Source organism: Neofelis nebulosa, chromosome 9 (assembly GCF_028018385.1).
Source record: "Neofelis nebulosa isolate mNeoNeb1 chromosome 9, mNeoNeb1.pri, whole genome shotgun sequence".
Classification (NCBI taxonomy): domain Eukaryota; kingdom Metazoa; phylum Chordata; class Mammalia; order Carnivora; family Felidae; genus Neofelis; species Neofelis nebulosa.
The window spans coordinates 77706721-77724327 of NC_080790.1; the positions used below are offsets into that span (position 1 = coordinate 77706721).

General features: G+C 46.0%; 1 protein-coding gene across 6 annotated transcripts in view; it reads left to right on the forward strand.

Moving 5' to 3' along the window:
• The window catches only part of THADA (THADA armadillo repeat containing), a 330983-nt gene that overhangs the window by 269495 nt on the left and 43881 nt on the right, over positions 1-17607 (forward strand). For all 6 annotated transcript variants that reach the window (XM_058684278.1, XM_058684279.1, XM_058684280.1 and 3 more), the window contains 5 exons: positions 4915-5294; positions 5861-5979; positions 6313-6385; positions 9310-9463; positions 12089-12220. In XM_058684278.1, coding sequence (XP_058540261.1) covers positions 4915-5294; positions 5861-5979; positions 6313-6385; positions 9310-9463; positions 12089-12220 — 858 coding nt within the window. The remainder of the gene's footprint in view (positions 1-4914; positions 5295-5860; positions 5980-6312; positions 6386-9309; positions 9464-12088; positions 12221-17607) is intronic.

Genomic DNA, 17607 nt, shown 5'->3' on the forward strand with positions numbered 1-17607 from the left:
CTGGGTCAGAGAGGAAAGCAATACGTACCTCTTCTTTAGTCACTGCAGCTGCTTATGTTAAAGTATTGGTCATCTCTAACTCCAGCCTCCTGTTGCAGCTCGCGACGCCCTCAATGTAGGCCCAGGGGGAGAGGTGGACTGTGGTCCCCATGTAAGTGGGAACCCCATGAGACCGGAGCCTGGTCTTTCTATTTCACCGCTACATCCTGCACCTAAAACAACCTGTACCCCGGGAGCCAGCACTGAGGCCTGCCAGGGGCCTTCATTCCAGCACTTGTTCATTCTTTTGAATTCCTAGTGGTTTCCCTCCTTTGATGTTTTTATTTGTAAGAGAAAAGGGGTGTGGTGAATTCTCTACACTATAAAGAAGTACTGGGCTGGAATCAGTTGTACTCTGCTTGGGACTGCAAACCCCTGCCTACCCACACATGCATAAACCCTACAGACCCCCTATGAAAGTCGTGTCTCAGGAACATGATTCTCAGCTGGGCTACACAGCAGAATTAGCTGTTGGCTTCTTAAGACTGTAGGTGTCTGCACCCAACTGAAGCCCACTGGATTAGAATAGGCCAGAGTGGGATTCAGGTGTGTGTGGTTTTAATAACCTCTGGTTAAGAACTATCACTTGAGGGCAGTGGTTTTCAAAGCACCTGGCTGGGCAGCATCAGCATCACCTGGGAGTTTATTAGAAAGGCAAACTGCACCTGGGTGGCTCATTCAGTGGCGCTTCCGACACTTGATTTGGGACACTTGATTTCAGTGATTCCAGAGTCGTGGGTCGAGCCCCTCATCAGGCTCTGCACTGAGTGTGCTCTCCTCCACTCGTGCACATGCTCTCTCTCTCACTAAAATTTTTAAAGAATTAAAAAAATAGGGGTGACTATGTGGCTCACTCAGTTGGTTAAGCATAAGACTGGCTCAGGTCATGGTCTTGTGGTTCGTGGATTCGAGCCCTGTTGTCGGTCTCTGTGCTGACAGCTCAGACCCTGGAGCCCACTTTGGATTCTGTGTGTCCCTCTCTCTCTATGCTTCCTCCACTCTCTCTCTCTCTCTCTCTCTCTCTCTCAAAAAGTAAACAATAATAATAATAATTAACAAATAAAGTTAAAAAAAAATAAAGAAAAGAAATGCAAACTCTCAGCTTCTTCCCCAGAGTTCCTGAATCAGACTTTTGGGGATGAGGCCCAGGCGGCAGTCTGTGGGTTAGCAAGCCCTCCAGGTGATTCTGATGCTCACTCCAGTTTGAGAAACTGTGCTCTAGGTCATCTCTTTGGGTCTTGGTGCACAATGAAGTAGTTAGGAGAAAGTAAATGAATGTCATTTGATAACTCGTAGCTTGTGGTTCTGACCTGACTCCTCCTCGGCTGACACACTAACTCAGCGAACCTATTCTTGGTCTCTCTTTGTCTCTCAACCTCCCCTGGAGCATTTGCCATTTCCACCTCCAGTCAGGCACCTCTGGGCAGCCTTCAGGACCCATCTTAAATGTTGTTTCCTCGTGAAAGTTTTTATTTTGTCTCCCCCCCCACCCCCGTAGAAAGCAAGTGCCCATCACATTCGTTCTGGTCCTTCATTGACTCATGTACTCTCTTTGCAACCTTGGGCAAGTAACTTAACCTCTCTGTTTCATCATCTGTAAAATGGGAATAATAATAGCACCTACTTCTTCAAATGAGTTAATACTTGTGGAATTAGAATAGTACTCAAGTGTCAATTCTAAAAGTAATTATTATTCCTAGCATTAAATAATGGGTATATAACATTCTATAGTGCATGCCACATAAATGTAGCTTTTCTTGCTAACAATTGTAAAGCTCTAAGCATTTTGCAATTTTTGTAGTTGTCTTTATCTTCCCATTAGTTATAAAGCTTTTTAATAGCAAGTAATTTTTCTTTCTCAATTCTGAATCTCTCTCTCCCAAAGTACGTAGTAAATGCTTATGCTCAGTAAATGCTTATGGAATTGTACTGAACCGCACTGGCAACGTAGGCCAAGAAGTCCCAAAGGAGACCTTCCTAAGCCTGTCCCCCATCTTCCATTTCTTTAGGGCAGTGCCTTCAGTCCTTGGGTTCTTGATGATGTCATCCTTTGTCAAGGCCCTAGAGGAAGCAAGTGGGGCTGGGTGCCTGGCTCTTGAGTCTAGTGAATGATGCACTCTGCTTGGAGTATCTCCCTTTCAGATAACAGGTTCGTCTGAAAATTGTCCAGAATGGCCTAGACAGTTCTTCCTGTTTCTTATTATGTTCTAAAGAGCAGATCTCTGAGCCATGTTTCTGACTCCTTGCCAACAAATGAAATTCCTTTTTTAAGGCAGTGTTATCCTGAGGCAGCAGTGGGTGGGAAGAGTGAGGAAGTGGCACCTGAAGACCACATGGTGTGGTCTCATCACTAAATTGTAGTGGGATAGGTTTTTAGGCACTGGTGGGGCACCTGGGTGGCTCAATTGGTTGAGCATCCAACTTCGGCTCAGATCATGATCTCATGGTTTGTGGGTTCGAGCCCTGCATTGGGCTCTGTGCTGACAACTCAGAGCCTGGAGCCTGCTTCAGATTCTGTGTCTCCCTCTCTCTCTGCCCCTCCCCTGCTCGTGGCTTGTGCGCTACGCTCGCGCTCTCTCTCTCTCTCTCTCAAAAATGAATAAACATTGAAAAATTTAAAAAAAAAAGAAGAAGAAGAAAATAGAGATAGTGACACAGAGGTTGAGGATCCCAACTGTCTGGGGCTTCCCTGCTGCTTTGTAAAGATGGCTGCCCTCCCACTTGAACTCGGACTTCTGCAGACTCTGAGTTAAGAGCAAAGGTGTGTCTGCAACCACAGGCGGCAGTTGGCGGTGGTGTTTTCCGTGGGGCACAGTCATATGGGAGCCTGAGCCCCCACTTAGCCTTTTGGGACAAACTTCTTTTTGCAGCAATTTGATGTGTAACATGAATATTCTGTATTCTTAATCCCTGGATTATCGCAAGCCTGTAAGGTTTTGCAATTTCAAGTCAGTTTTTTCTGTTATCATAATCTTTTATATTTCTATTATGTTTATGATAGTTTTCTAGAAGTCAGCAGTGTTGACTGAGTTATGAGATACCTAAATTCAGCAAGGCCTTTGATGAAGTCTGTCCTGATGTTCTTGTAGGTAAAATCCCACGCACAGTTAGGTAAATAGTAAAGTTAGGAGGATTTATAAGTGGCTAGTTAATGAATTGGGGAGAGTTTAGAGTAGGTAGGGGACGGGGCTAGGAGCTGCCTGTAACACTCACTGATACCCTCTGCCCTCCACACCGGCCCAGTCCACAGTTTCACTAATTCTTTGCGGCCATTTATGGCATGCTTGTCAAACTGAGGTTTACATAACTTCTGTTGGATGATGAATGTGTTGTGTGAAGCATCTGGGTTCTGGGAGGTACCCAAGACTCCTCCCCCATTCAGTGCCCAGTGCTGCCAATTTGATTCCCTCACTGCTTCTCAAATCCATCTTCCCCTAGCCCTTCCTCACTTTAGGCCCTCATCCCTTCTCTCCTAGATTACTGCCTGACCTTGTCACTTGAAGTAACGCCCCAGTGGCATTCCCTTGCCTCCAGAAGAATGTCCAGGCTCCTTCATGTGGCCCAGGAGGTTCTGCAGGTCCTGGCCACAGTACTTCTCTAGCACCATCTCGAATTCTGTGCTGTAGTGATCGCAGACTGTGGTTCCCCACGTGGTCCATTCTGGTTCATGTTTTTGAACCTTTGCTCTGCTTTGGTGGCTCCAACACATTCTCCCCTCCCTTCCCCTTAAAGACTCATTATCATTTACACCACTGTATTGGAATCACCTAGTCATTCATTTCTCACTCTCAAACTGAACTATAATCTCCTTATGGGCAGTGTTCTTATTTTACTTAGCACCCAGTGCATAGTAAGCAGGCAATAAGTGTTTTTTAATCAGAAGTGAGAGTACAAAGAGATCTTGGCAATCTAAAAGGCAGGCCATAAAACTTAACAGGGAGATAAAATTTAACAGGGATTCTACTTGGGTTTAAAACAAACAAAGAAAACAAGTCCTGATCTAAGTACTGAGTACAAGGTGGGAGAAAGATGACTCACCACCCTCAGTAGACCATGTAAAAAAAGAAAGGCTGTGGTTTCAGTTGACTTTAAGATCCACATGAGTCAACAAGTGTGATGTGCCTCCAGTAACCTAGTGTCAGAACAGGGAAAGCCATCGTCCTGTGGGTCATATCATGTGAGAAAATCATGTTCCATTCTACGGGGCCAGACCTCAAGAGGGGTGAAGCATGACCGAAGGAGGGCAGCTAGAATAGCGAGAGAAGGCAAGCCCCACCGTGTGGGGAGTAGCTAAAGGAAGCAAGGGTGTTTTGTGCAGAGAAGACCGGGGCTGTAATGCCTGAAGGGCTCATTGGGAACCACAAAATGCAAAATTAGGCCAGTGAGTAGGAACTCCCAAAAGAACTTGGTGACACTTTGATCTGCTAACAATGGAATAGCCTGTCTTGTGAGCTCCGAGTCACTGTAGAGGTCCATCAGGAGCCTCCAAGGAAAGGTGCTGGAGAGGGAACTGAGCCCCTAAAGGAAGTTTGGACTAGCTGGCCTTTTATCCTGCTCAACTCTGAGGCCTAGTGACTCAAGAGGTTCCTGAGTCCATACCTATTGAATGTTGGGGAGGGGTGCCGGGACCACATCTTCTGATAGCAACATTGTGAATTACCTAAACAGAAATTGCTTCTGGGCAAACGTAGTAAGTTCAGACTTCTGAGCCTACGTGGGCTAGTCACTTATTACATCATTCATGTGAAATCTGTTCAAGAAAGGCATCTGGTAGTGCCACCCCCATGTACCCAGAGCTTTGCAGTGTCCACTGTCCTTTTGTGGAACTTTGAATAAAGTGATAACCTCTTTCCCTTTGCTTTTTTGCTCTTTCAGCTCTGGAGCATCTTGGCTTCTGGGGGGACATCAGAAGGATCATCTCAAGATCAGAGCTGATAACAGGATTCCCCTATACCTTCACAGTGCCAGGCCTGCCCCAGTACCTCCAGAGCCTCACCAAACTAGCCGTCGCTGCAGTGTGGGCAGTGGAGGCCCAGGCTGGAGAGCAGGCAAGGGACATTCCCATATCCTTCTCTCAGCTGTTGGAGTCTTCTTTCCCTGAAGTGCGCCTGCTGACATTAGAAGCCCTGTTGGAAAGGTTTTCAACAGCAGCCTCTGGATTAGGAGAGAAGGGACTGCCACCCTTGCTGTGGAATATGAGAGGGACATTCTTGATGTTGGCCGTGAAGGAAAATCACCCAGAATGCTTCTGCAAGGTAAAGTCTCTGTTGTATTCACCATCCCCTCCGCTCCCCACGTTCTTTGGCAAGCTCACCGTAACAAGACTGTGTAGGCACGATTGGGTTTGGCTTCTCCTGCAGCCGCAGGAAGGAGATGCAGTGTCTAGTGGGCAAGAACTCTTCGTATAGTACTTGTCATGGCTTCATGACAGTGGTAATGATGATGGCAATAAGCCAAGATAGAGAATGGGAGTGAGCCACTCTGTGCTCTAAGAAAGACAGCATTGAAAATTGGCTGTAGAATGTGGCAAAGGGTGGTCTTTATTGACATGGCTTTATTCACGGCCACCGAGAAAGCATCATCAAAGGGGAAAGCGCACTGATTAGGAATTGGGGCATCTAGACTCTGATCCCAGGTCACTAAGGTCCCTCGGGTATGTCACTACTCCACCCTGTCTTGGTCTCCCAAAAGTATTAAGGGAGAAATAAGTCAGTGGACCTGTTTGAAAGATAGATTCCTATTAACGGTACAAGTGATGATTATTGGGCTTCTGAAGACTTTCTCCTGAGCTTTTTTCCCCCCATGGATCTGACACACACAGATACTGAAAATTCTTCATCGCATGGACCCCAGTGAGTGGCTTCCTGAGACGGAGCATTGTATCCATTTAACCCCAAAGGAGTTCCTGATCTGGACGATGGATATTGCTTCCAATGAAAGGTTTGCGCCTGATACCCCTGTGCAACCTCGGCATCACACGTGGTCCCAGCAGTCAGTTATATAATGAACTTGCGCAGAGTCCTGGCCTAAAGGCTCAGGTCCTGTGTTTCTTTCTAAAAGTCTACCTAGGAGCATGTTCTAAGCTCAAGTCATAGGATGATGTCAGAGTTTCACATTAATAATCAAAAGGTAATTACTTCTGGAGGCATTTGTATGGTGATGAGCTGAGCATTTCTAGCATTCACAGTGGCATCGATTACAGACTGATGCAAAAACCCATCTGTATATAAAGTAGGTTTGGTTTTATTTTGTGTGTGTTTTGGCTTTTTCTAGGTCTGAAATTCAAAGTGTGGCTCTGAGACTTGCCTCTAAAGTGATTGCCCACTGCATGCAGACGTGTGAGGAGGTAAGGCTGATTCTGCCTCTGGCCTAGGACCTAGGTTTTTGTGCTCACATTTGCGGGGAAGGTGTCAATTAAAGTGAGATGTCTCAGCAAGCAGAACCACTGCTGTATGCACATGTGGCCTCTACCAAATGTTATTCAGGTGGATTTTTCACTTTGGGTATAACTCGTGAAGAATTTTCCACCATTGGCATGTCTTTTCTCTTGTTCTGGGCACGTTTGATTAGAGTCCCTGAGGATAACACAGCCTTCTCCCATGGAACACACACACACACACACTCACACACACACATGCTCAAACCCTTTTTTTTCCCCCTATTTTTCTAGCTAGACTCTTTATTTTAAAAAATGAGTGAGCAAGTCACTAGGATTGCATCCTGGCCAACCGAGCATGACAATACATTGCTAAGGCTTAAATATTCCCCCAAAACATGGCCTAGCTGGCTTTGTATAGAGGGCCAGATGTGCCTCATCTGTCTCCCATGTCCTTTGGGGGAGAGGCAGAACCAAAGTAACTGAAACAACTTCCTGGGAAGATGCCTTAAGACAAATACATGTGTACTTAGGGGTGTACAAGAAAGCTACCACCGTCAGAGAATTATTATTTTTTTAAATGTTTACTTTTGAGAGAGAGAGAGAGAGAGAGAGAGAGAGAGAGAGAGAGAGAGAGAATGCATGCAGGGGAGGGGCAGAGAGAAAGAGAATCCCAAGCAGCTTCCACACTGTCAGCACAGAGCCTGACACGGAGCTCTCATGAACCGTGAGATCATGACCTGAGCTGAAATCAAGAGTCAGATGCTTAACTGACTGAGCCACCCAGGGCGCCCCTCCATCAGAGAATTATTATAAGTAGAAGGCGGTAGATACTATAGTAAAAGTACCTGAAGCTCCTGGTTACACATGATCACACTGTGATAGTGGCAGCACAGTTTCACAGGTTCCAGTCCCTTACAGGAGCACTGCCAGAGGTACTTGGAGATCAGAAAATGAACAAGGATGGAGGGACAGTGGCATGAGTGAGAAGGAGGGTTAGATTGTGATATTAAATGCCCTGTTAGAGAGGAGGCTGGAGGATTTCAGAGGAGGAAGGGAGTGTAGGGATGCTAAAGAGAAGACTTCACAGAGGAGGTCACTGAGTTCAGAAGGAACAGAGGGTGAGAGCTAAGTGTGCCAGGAGGCTAAAGCTGGCTGGTCACTAGGAGAAAAGAGCCAAAAAAAGTCAGTGGTGTGTGTTGGGGGCTTGAGTGGGAGAGGTTTGTAGGAAGGGAGAGGATTTACTGGAAAAAAACAAAGCTACATCCCCGAGGGGAATAAAAAACAAGTTCTAAGAAAGTAGTCACAGGGCAGCCTATCACATCTGCCAGAAGACAGTGTTCTCATCTACAGCTGCTTTTAACCAGTTGTCATGTGCATCTCAAAGGCACTTTGTGGTACTTGAATGAAACGATATTTGATGAAAATTGGGAGTTTTCCAGGGAGAGAAAAATTAACAAAACCATAGAGAAACACATAAAAGAAGTTCCCAGGAAGACCTGAGTTTCTTTGTACATTGGGAGCCGGCCTGTTCCTCAAGGTCTAAGTTGCTCATTGGTTTAGTTCCACAGAGCCCCATAGATGGTTATTTTGAACATTTAAATTGATAGGGGAAATAAAGTACATTTGGAACAATAATCCCCTTTGTAGAATAAGTAGAAAACCAGGGTTTAAAAGATAGAAATAATCCAAATGTCCATCAACTGATGAATGGGTACACAAAATGTGGTATGTCCATTCAATGGAATATTATTCAGTCATAAAAAGTAATGAAGTGCTGATACATCTGTAGCACGGATGAACCTTGAAAACATGCTAAATGAAAGAAGCCAGTCACAAGAGATCACATATTGTATTGGTCAGTTTATATGGAATGTCCAGAATAAGCAAATCCATAGAGACAGAAAGTAGATTTATCCCACTAGGTTTAGGGCTGGGTCATTGGGGAGCTGACAGGATGGAGGATGGTGTGGGATTTCTCTTTTTGGTGATGTTCTGAAATTTACTGTGGCAAATGGGTTGTATAAACCAGTGAATATACTAAAAACTCAATTATATACTTTAAATAGGTAAATTATATGGTAAATTGTATCTCAATAAAGAAAGCTATTAGTATTTTAAAAAAAAATAGAGCTTTGTTTAAACAACAGTGTTAGTGAGGAAGCTGCTGTAAGTGTTGTAGCAGAAACTCACAAATACCATGGCTTAAACTAGATCACAGCAGTCAAAGCAGTTATGGTGGCTGGAGTGCATTGGGCCACCAGGCCCTTGTTGCTTTTTCTGCTGTTCTCAACATGACTTCCGTCTCATGGTCCCAGACGGTTGCTTCAACTTCCACCATCTTGTCCTTGTTCAGCTAGCAGGAAAGAGAAACCTAGGAAGGGAAGGTCATAGCTGTTTCCTAAGGCATGACTAAAAGTGTACCGTTAGTCAGAACTTAATCACATATTACTCCCAAGTGCAGGGGCGTCTGGGAAATGTAGTCTTCAGCTGGGTACCCACATGCCCAGCCAAAAATCTGAGGTTCTGTTACTAAAGACAGGAGCATCTCATTCCTGGGGACAACAGTATTACTTGCTGCCAAATACACTGATGTTCTGATACCCTGATACACATCAAATACACTGATGTTCTGATACCCTGATTTGCATCAGAAAGACTCCAGAAACTTGTTCGCTAGTTCTACTGACTCAGTATTACTGAAAGACCGTCAGATTTTCTCCCCTGGGCTTATTTATTTCTCCCTAGTTGGGTTGGAAAAGCAACTAAAATACCATTTTCCCCCTGCAGTAAGAGCTAATTTGCAGATCCAATGGGGTGTATGTAGCTCGTCCCTAACACCATGTCAGCCCCTGACCACATCTGCTGAACTGCCATATGCTTTGTGCTTTCAGACCAGGGACTCCATGGTCCCCACACTGAAGCAGTGGGTTCGGTTGGTCGCCTCATCCTGTGGAGAACACCTTCCCACAGAGTCCAGGCTGGCCGCTGCCGAAGCCCTCACCAGCACTACACCGTTCTTGCTCACCAGCCCGGATCCCGTTCTTGGTAAGTGTCCTGGGCACAGGGAGGCCCATTGTGCCAAATGTGCTAAAAGTGTGAATAGATACTCCAGGGTTAAGAAGAAGGGAACGTGAAAATTCACCCATGTGCACCGTACCTTCGTCTCTTTCAAATGCCACCCCTGCCCCTGCCCCTACCAACCCTTGCCAATTCCTCATTTTTCACCAACAGCCTCTTTCAATCTTGCCCTCAAAGCCATTCTCCTTAATGCTTCCAAAAGCCTCTGCGGCCTTTCTGAAATACAGATCTGATCGTTTCACTCCACTGCTTAAAGCCTTTGAGTGGGTTCCCATTGCCTTCAGCATAAAATCTAAACATCCTTTCACATGGCTTGGTGCCCTGCCCAGCCCTCCCTGCTCATCGGCCACCACTCCCAAACATAGGCTGCGTGCATCATCGGTAGGGAACAGTTCTTTAAACAGACTGCTGCTTGAATGACTTCTGTTTGTCTTTCAAGACTCACCCTAACCGTCACCTCTTCCAGGAAGCCTGATGCAATGATCTTGGTGAGAAAGGAATGGGTCAGGGTGAAGCCGGGGCATTAAAGAAGAAGAAAGGACAGGCTCAAAAGGCATTTGGGAAGCAAATCAATAGGACTTGGTGTTGAGGTTAATGTGAAAAGCAGATTCAAAGAATAAGAATAAGCCATGGTCCCTGCATGCAGAGAGCTCTCAGTGGAGTTGTGGAGAAAGGATTTACAGACTCAAGGAAAGAATTGTTCTTTTAGACGGTGAGACTCAAATTTTCGGTGTTAGCACAGTTCAGACCATTGAAATGTCTCATGTGTCTGGATATCTCTGGGAAACAAAGTTGTCTTTGATATCTTTTTAATTCTTTCCTCTAAATGACTTCCACACATTTTTCTTACACCCAAAGGAGAGCTGGAAGGGGCCTTCAGTGATTGGGATTTAATCATCAGACCCAGAGGAATAAGAGCAAAGCTTTACCAAAAACTTTGGTGAAGCCTCTCCAGTGGGGATAGCAATTATAGCATTTTCTGGGTAACTTTGGCCACTGTAACCCTAGCTCGGATGAGGCAAAATGGGTGTGAAATAACTTGGAATTCTGAGCAAAATTGAGTACTGGTTAAGAGCCATTGGTTCATCATCAGTTCCTGGAGGTGGTTATAGCATTATAGGCAGTAAGGAAGGAGGTCAGTGGTGGCTGAGGGCCTGTAAGAGCATGAAAAATAGGTACAGAACTGAAAGACAAAGGACATAAAAGTGCATGGGGACCAGTCAAGGACAGAACAAAGTCATTTAAGGAAAAAGAAAAATCAAAATGGACTAAAAAGGGAAGATTGAAGATCTCTGAGAGTATAAATGACCATGTTAAAGAGGAAAATATTAAGAAAGGAAAATATTAAACCTGAGAGAACAATTAGAGTGCATAGATTCTGAAAGACTGTGTAAAATTTAAAGCCAGATTTATAACAGAAAAGAGAGAACAAAACCCCAGAGGGAACGTTGGTGTTCTTGGTTTGACTAAAGCACTAGTGACTCTGATATCAAGTTCTCCGTGGGCAGATGAGGTCCTTAGACCGAAGGAGAGTTCAACAGGATAGACCCCCATTGAAAGGCTAGGGATGATGAGTATGGTCTCCTGTGGCCCTCCCATTGTGACTCTGCCCAAGCCTGGGCCCACCCCCTATACACCATATATCCTTTCTGTGAGGCCCTGTCCACCTCTCACCTCCCTCATCAAAGCTGCCTGGGGCACACCAGTCCACTGTAATCTTTCCCTGCTGTGAGGCACAGCCATACATTTCCATCTGTGATTTCTTTTTAAATTTTTTCATTTTTATTTATTTTTGAGGGGGAGAGAGACAGGTGTGAGTGGGGGACAGGCAGAGAGAGAGGGAGACACAGAATCAGAAACAGGCTCCAGGCTCCGAGCTGTCAGCACAGAGCCCGACGTGGGGCTCGAACTCACAAGCTGTGAGATCATGACCTGAAGTCAGATGTTCAACCGACTGAGCCACCCAGGGGCTCAGGGGCATATACTGTCTTTCCCTACCCCGTTGTCTGCAGCAGCACCTAGCACGGGGACCAGCTAGAGTTCCTGCCCAGGGGCAGTGGTGGTCAGATAGTGGGCTCCACGTAGAGGTGGCACAGGCTGGTGTCTTTATCTTTATCGTGCATGGTTCTCTGCCCTTTCAAAAGTTCTTGCTCCCCAAAGTATACTCTTGATTGAAACTTTGCTTTCAGAATTTATAAGCTCAAGCAGTCACTCAAATCAACACTGGGCTAGTTTCCCTAAAGCACTCTTTATGCATAAAGTTTCATTCCTGAGAATCGTGAGTCATTGTGGACAGCTGGGCCCGGGGCCTTAGTCAGCCGGGCCGCACCTTGTGGGGAGCCTTGCCTGGGGCTGGTTGCCTCCAGAAGCCTTCCCCTCAAAAAACAGACCTTTCCAAACCTTTCCCCTTAGGGCCCTCTCTCTTCCAGTGTTTATCTGACTGCCAAGTCTTCCGTTCTTGCAGTATCCAGGAAGAAAGGAATGGCTGTTGCTCATTAAATACTGTCCTCTTCCACCCTAAATTTGAAGCAGTATTGGTACCTTCTTGTAAATTGAACCCTAAGTCATTTGAATTCCTTTTGGTCTTCTTAGAACTGCAGGATACACTTGCTCTCTGGAGATGTGTCCTCACCCTCCTGCAGAGTGAGGAGCAGGCCGTCAGAGATGCTGCCACGGAGACTGTGGCAACCGCCATGTCACAAGAAAACACCTGCCAGTCAACAGGTACCTTGTTCTTACCCTTTTTTGCAGTGCCTTATTGCTCTTAGACAGAAGTTGGCACACTTTTTCTATAAATAGCCAGAGAGTGAATATTTTAGGCTTCATTGGCCATTTGGTTTCTGTCTCGACTTCGCTGTTCTAGTGGGAAAGCAGCCCTGAACAATAGGTAAACATGGGGTGTGACTGTGTTCCAATAAAACCTTATTTACGAAAATAGGTGGCTGCCCAGATTTGATCTGTTAGCCGTAGTTTGCTGACCCCTGCTCTAGGACATCATAGACAAAAATTGTCTTCGAAGATAGAAATCTAATAAACAGTGCCTTTTGCTAGTTACGTGGTCATCCTTTTTAAATAAGGCCAAGTCTTGATTATCTGTGTGGTTGCATAACCCAGGAATCGTAGATCCATCATTTTGTCCTTCTGTGAGTTTTTACATGTGGCAGAAACAGCTGAGTGTGAGTCAAGTTAACTTGGAGCAGAAGCAAGGTCACACCTCTGGACGAGTGGCCCTCTGGGAGGGTGACCGCTCTGGTGGACTTGGGCTCCCTGCACTTGGGGTGTCAGGAAAGATCTCTGGGTCAGCCATCCCAAGGAGAAGCAAGAACACCATTTGGAGGCAAGAGGTCACAGGCTGAGCAAAGAAGTTTACCTCAATAGACAACAGAATGGGAGGGGGAATAGCCATGCAGGGTCTGTGACCAATTCAGGGTTTGTGACCAACTCAGGGTTCCTCGTCCCAGTGGCTGACGATCTTGGAAGCTTCCCTTAGAGTATGTGAACATCCTCCTACCAGAGTCCTGTGTTGTAATGGCATATATGGGAAAAGCTGACTTTTTAATCATCTCTTGGTGGTGCTGCTCCAGAGCAGGTTTGGTCAGGACCGGCTTCGCCTCTCAGTGGGAAGACGTGCAGTTTGGTGCGCGGTAGTGATGCGCAAGCGGCCGTCTCCCCACCCGCTTCCCACCCCGTCAGAGTTCTTGGATGTGTAATTCTGCCGTTAGTGATTCATTCCGCTTTCCAGTTGTGTGTTTTCCTTAGAAGGACACACAGAGCACCCAGCAATTGCTCCGTAAATATTTGGTGGAATATAACACTCACTAGATTTCTCTAAGACCCTCTCCACCAAAAACAGGGTAGGTTATTGCATATTGAAATTCATTAGTTGACTTAGTCCCTCCTCATCTTTATAGTTATTGCCCGACTACTTTTATTTCTCTCAGAATTTCTTCAAGTTCACCTGTAGTAAAAGAGTATTACCGTGTTCCCCCCCCCTTCTAGTTTGAAGTTTTCCTCAAGAAATACAAATTAATAATTATATATTGAGTGCCTTTCACATGGAAAAATCCATGTATAAAAGCCTCTGAGAGAATAATAAATGTAAAAGGCTACCTATTTTTGTATTCCTCACCGTGACCTATAAAAAGAGGATCTGAGGTGTGAAAAAGACAAGCAGTCTGTAACAGTTAAATGTAGTATATTACCATGGGGCGCCTGGGTGGCTCAGTTGGTTAAGCATCTGACTTCGGCTCAGGTCATGATATCATGGTTCACAAGTTCAAGCCCTGCATCAGGCTCTGTGCTGACAGCTCAGAGCCTAGAGCCTTCTTTGGATTCTGTGTCTTCCTCTCTCTCTGCCCCTCCCCCCCTCATACTCGCTCTCTCTCTCTCTCTCTCAAAAATAAATTTAAAAAACACTTTAAAAAAATAATAAAAATAAATAAATAAATAAATGTAGTATGTTACCCTGGACCAGATCCGGTACTAGAGGGGTGAAAAGCAGTACAGGAAGTTTCTAGAACAACTGATAATGTTGAAATACTGTCTGTAGATTAAGATCAATGTTAAATTTCCTGAATTTGACAACCGTACTGTGGTTTTGTAAGAGAATATTTTTGTTCTTAGGAAATGTATAACTGAAATGTTTAGGGGTAAAAGAACACAGTGCCTGCTAGTACTCTCAAATGGTTCAGAAAAAAAACTGTGTGTGCGTATAAATAGTAGACACGGATGTGGAGTTGCCATACCTGCATCTTTTCTGTATGTTTGAAATTATTTCAAAATAAAAATGTCTTTTAAAAATCCAATTCCACAACTTGAAAACACCAACACAGCATATATCGCTAGACCATCCGACTGGCTTATCAGCAGTCCACTGTGTCATGACTCCCCCGCTGTGACTCCTTTCCCCTGAATTATATAAAAACATCCTGCCCACCCCTTCCCTTTTTTACTCATTTTTAGTGAATTTTTGCTTCCAGAAAATCAGACCCAAGCCAGGTTCTTCAAAGGTCCCAGCAACGTATAATGTCACCATGTGGGGACATTTGCTCTCAGCACTTCCCCATGTAGTCTTTATTCAGCCTGGTAGCAATGCGTAGAACCTCCATAATACAGCTTTGATTTTCTTTTCTTTTTTTTTTTTTTTTCAACGTTTTTTTTTATTTATTTATTTTTTTTATTTTTGGGACAGAGAGAGACAGAGCATGAACGGGGGAGGGGCAGAGAGAGAGGGAGACACAGAATCGGAAACAGGCTCCAGGCTCCGAGCCATCAGCCCAGAGCCCGACACGGGGCTCGAACTCACGGACCGTGAGATCGTGACCTGGCTGAAGTCGGACGCTTAACCGACTGCGCCACCCAGGCGCCCCTACAGCTTTGATTTTCTCAAGCAAAAAATATACATCTGTTTCTGCTTGGGACTGAAAAGTAGCCAAAGCCTGAGGATCACCCTGATTTTTCGCTTAAGTCGGAAGTTCAACCAGCTGATTCGTGAGAACAGTATTGTCTTGTTTTGACATCTCTCAAGGATATCAAGCAGCTGATGGGAACCTTTCACATTCCTTCAGCAGCAGGGATTTTGTAGAATACACCACTAATGGTTTGCTCTGTGGTGTTCAAAGTTAATTGTCACTCCTGAATCGTGAATAGCTTGCAAATACATGTCATTCATCTTGTCCTCAAGTCAATGGTTTAATGAATGCCACAGTACAGTGTTATTACTAAATCATGGTAGTATTTAATGTCTTCGATGAGGAAGCTAAATATTGTTAAAAATAATAAGAATTCTCACTTTTCCTCTTAAGAATAAAATAAAACACAAGGACTCCCTGCCTCAGATCCCATCCTACAATGAGGGCTGGATGTGGACAGAGAACTTTGCGAATACACTGTGTAGTAGCATGCCAGGGGCACAGGGACATGCAAGGTGCATATTGATTGTGCGGTCTAGGGATTGTGCGGTCTCAGGTCCCTGAGAGTGGGGCTGGCCCAAAAGACAGGATAAATGGGACACACCTGGGAGCATTTCAACAAAGAAGAAGCCAGAGCCAGAACTTGGAGTCAGGGGGACCTTGGGAGCTGACTGGGGAGCAGAGTGGCCTCGTGTGGCCAGGGGAGTGGAGTGGGGGATGAAGCGGGAAGACAGGGCATGCACAGTTGGGGTGACTGTGAACACCAAGTTAAGGACCTCCTTCTGTCAGTGACGGGAGGCTGGAAGGGGCTTTAAACGGGAGCAGCGCTGTCAGCAGCGTGTATCTGAGGAGCTGTTTCCGGCAGCGGTATGCGAGATGGCTCTGGCTGGGGTGAGGGAGGGAGACCCCTGGCAGGGAGACCAGCTGGGAGTGGGTGGCAAGGACACAAGCCGCTGTCCCTGGGGACTGGATAGGAGAACATGGCAGGTAGACTCACCGGTTTGCAGACTGCTGCTGGTGCTAGTGGGAGGTGGGAGAGAAGGGAAAGCAGAGAGGACTTCTAGGCCTCAAACCTGTGAGCCTCTGGCTCTGAGCTGCAGCCTCCCAGGAAATGAAACTACCAGGAATTGGGAAGGGCCCATAGAGGCCACAAGGCACTGTGATCCAGGACAGAATATTCTTTCGGCGCCGGGGAGAGGGGTGACAGAAATTGCGAGGGCAAAAGCGGGCCTTTATCTGCTATAGGAACAGAACGAACTGTCCGGCTCTGTCCTGCCCTGTGCAGCACACTGCATAGTTATCCTGGGAACCCTGGCACTCCTTAGGGCAGGGGCTGGAAAATACAGAAGAAGACGCAGGCATCAAATCAGTGGTTTCACACTGCATCCCTAGCATGTCGCTTTGCACACGTCTGGCTTCAGGTGTAATTTGTGGAATCATTAGTTGATGATTCTGAGACGCCTGGAGAAAATAACCTCGTGCCTAAATAGTCCTCGGGAAGGTGTGTGTGTGTGTTGTTCACATTTATGCCTGCTGACCTCCTGCACGTGCTTCATCCCACACGGCCACCTGGAAGATGAGACTCACAGCCCATCAACTCTCCGAGCACCCCGGGGGCTCTCTCAGCTTCACCAGCTCTACCTCAGGAAGCCCCAGCAGCACGACCCTCTCCACCTCCCTACTCTAGATCAACCACAGAGCACCCCGAGAGGGACAGCAGAGATGGTGTTTCTAGGACTCAGCAGTAGGGGATTGAAATTTGCAACCAGGACAAGAAAGGGTATGGGCAGGGCTCCAGGTGAGGCTCCACCTTCCTTCCCTGCACTGACCTCACTTCCAGCCTTGAGTGGCTGTGGAAAGAGCTGTAGTTTTCAGAGTAGGAATCACCCAAGGCCATCAGCTCTGTGGCTCCTGCTTTCCTGGGCCCCCCACTCTCACCTGAGCAGCTCACTCCCATCCGTTCTGTGCACATCAGCATATCATGTTGGATTCCATTCGAACAAGGGCTTCCACTGGGTAGGGGTGAGGGACCAACCTGGACAGTATTTACATTTAACTCACTAAATGTGTGTGATTCTCCAGTTAGGCAGAGTTCTGGGTAAAAGCAGCAGGGGAGGAATTGAAAGAGCTCCAGACCTCATACCTATCGTCAGTGTTTAGGTTCAAGAAGGATGACTTCTTGGGAGAAACTTCTCCTGTAAAAAATGGAAAGGACTTTTAAGAAAGACAAACAGGCATGCACACACAGGGAGGGAGAAGGGAAGGGAGAGAGAAGCAAGCCACCTGCTCAAGCATAGCTAACTTGTAGTTCTTCTCCTTGGAGTCTTGATACCCTGAGTAATTCTGATCCTGCTCTCCCACCAGGTCTCTTACCCACAAAAATCATGTAAAACTTCTGCTCCTCCTGCCAAATAGAAATCTTTTGCAGTGACACATTCAGTCCCACCTATAACACCCCAGCTTCCCAGGATCTCCCCTTCTTCGAACCCCTGCTCTATTTGGTTACTGAGTCACCCCACATTGCCATTCATTTGTCTGCTCTCCAATCACTTTCTCTTTCGTGTGCTTTTTTTTTTTTTAAGCTTTATCTTCCTAACTTGCCCGTGAGTTAGAGACTGTCTCCTATTAGGTACACTGTGGGTGCTCAGTTTGTATTGATGGACTTCTCTTTGACCACAGTAGGCCACCTAACAGTCAGTA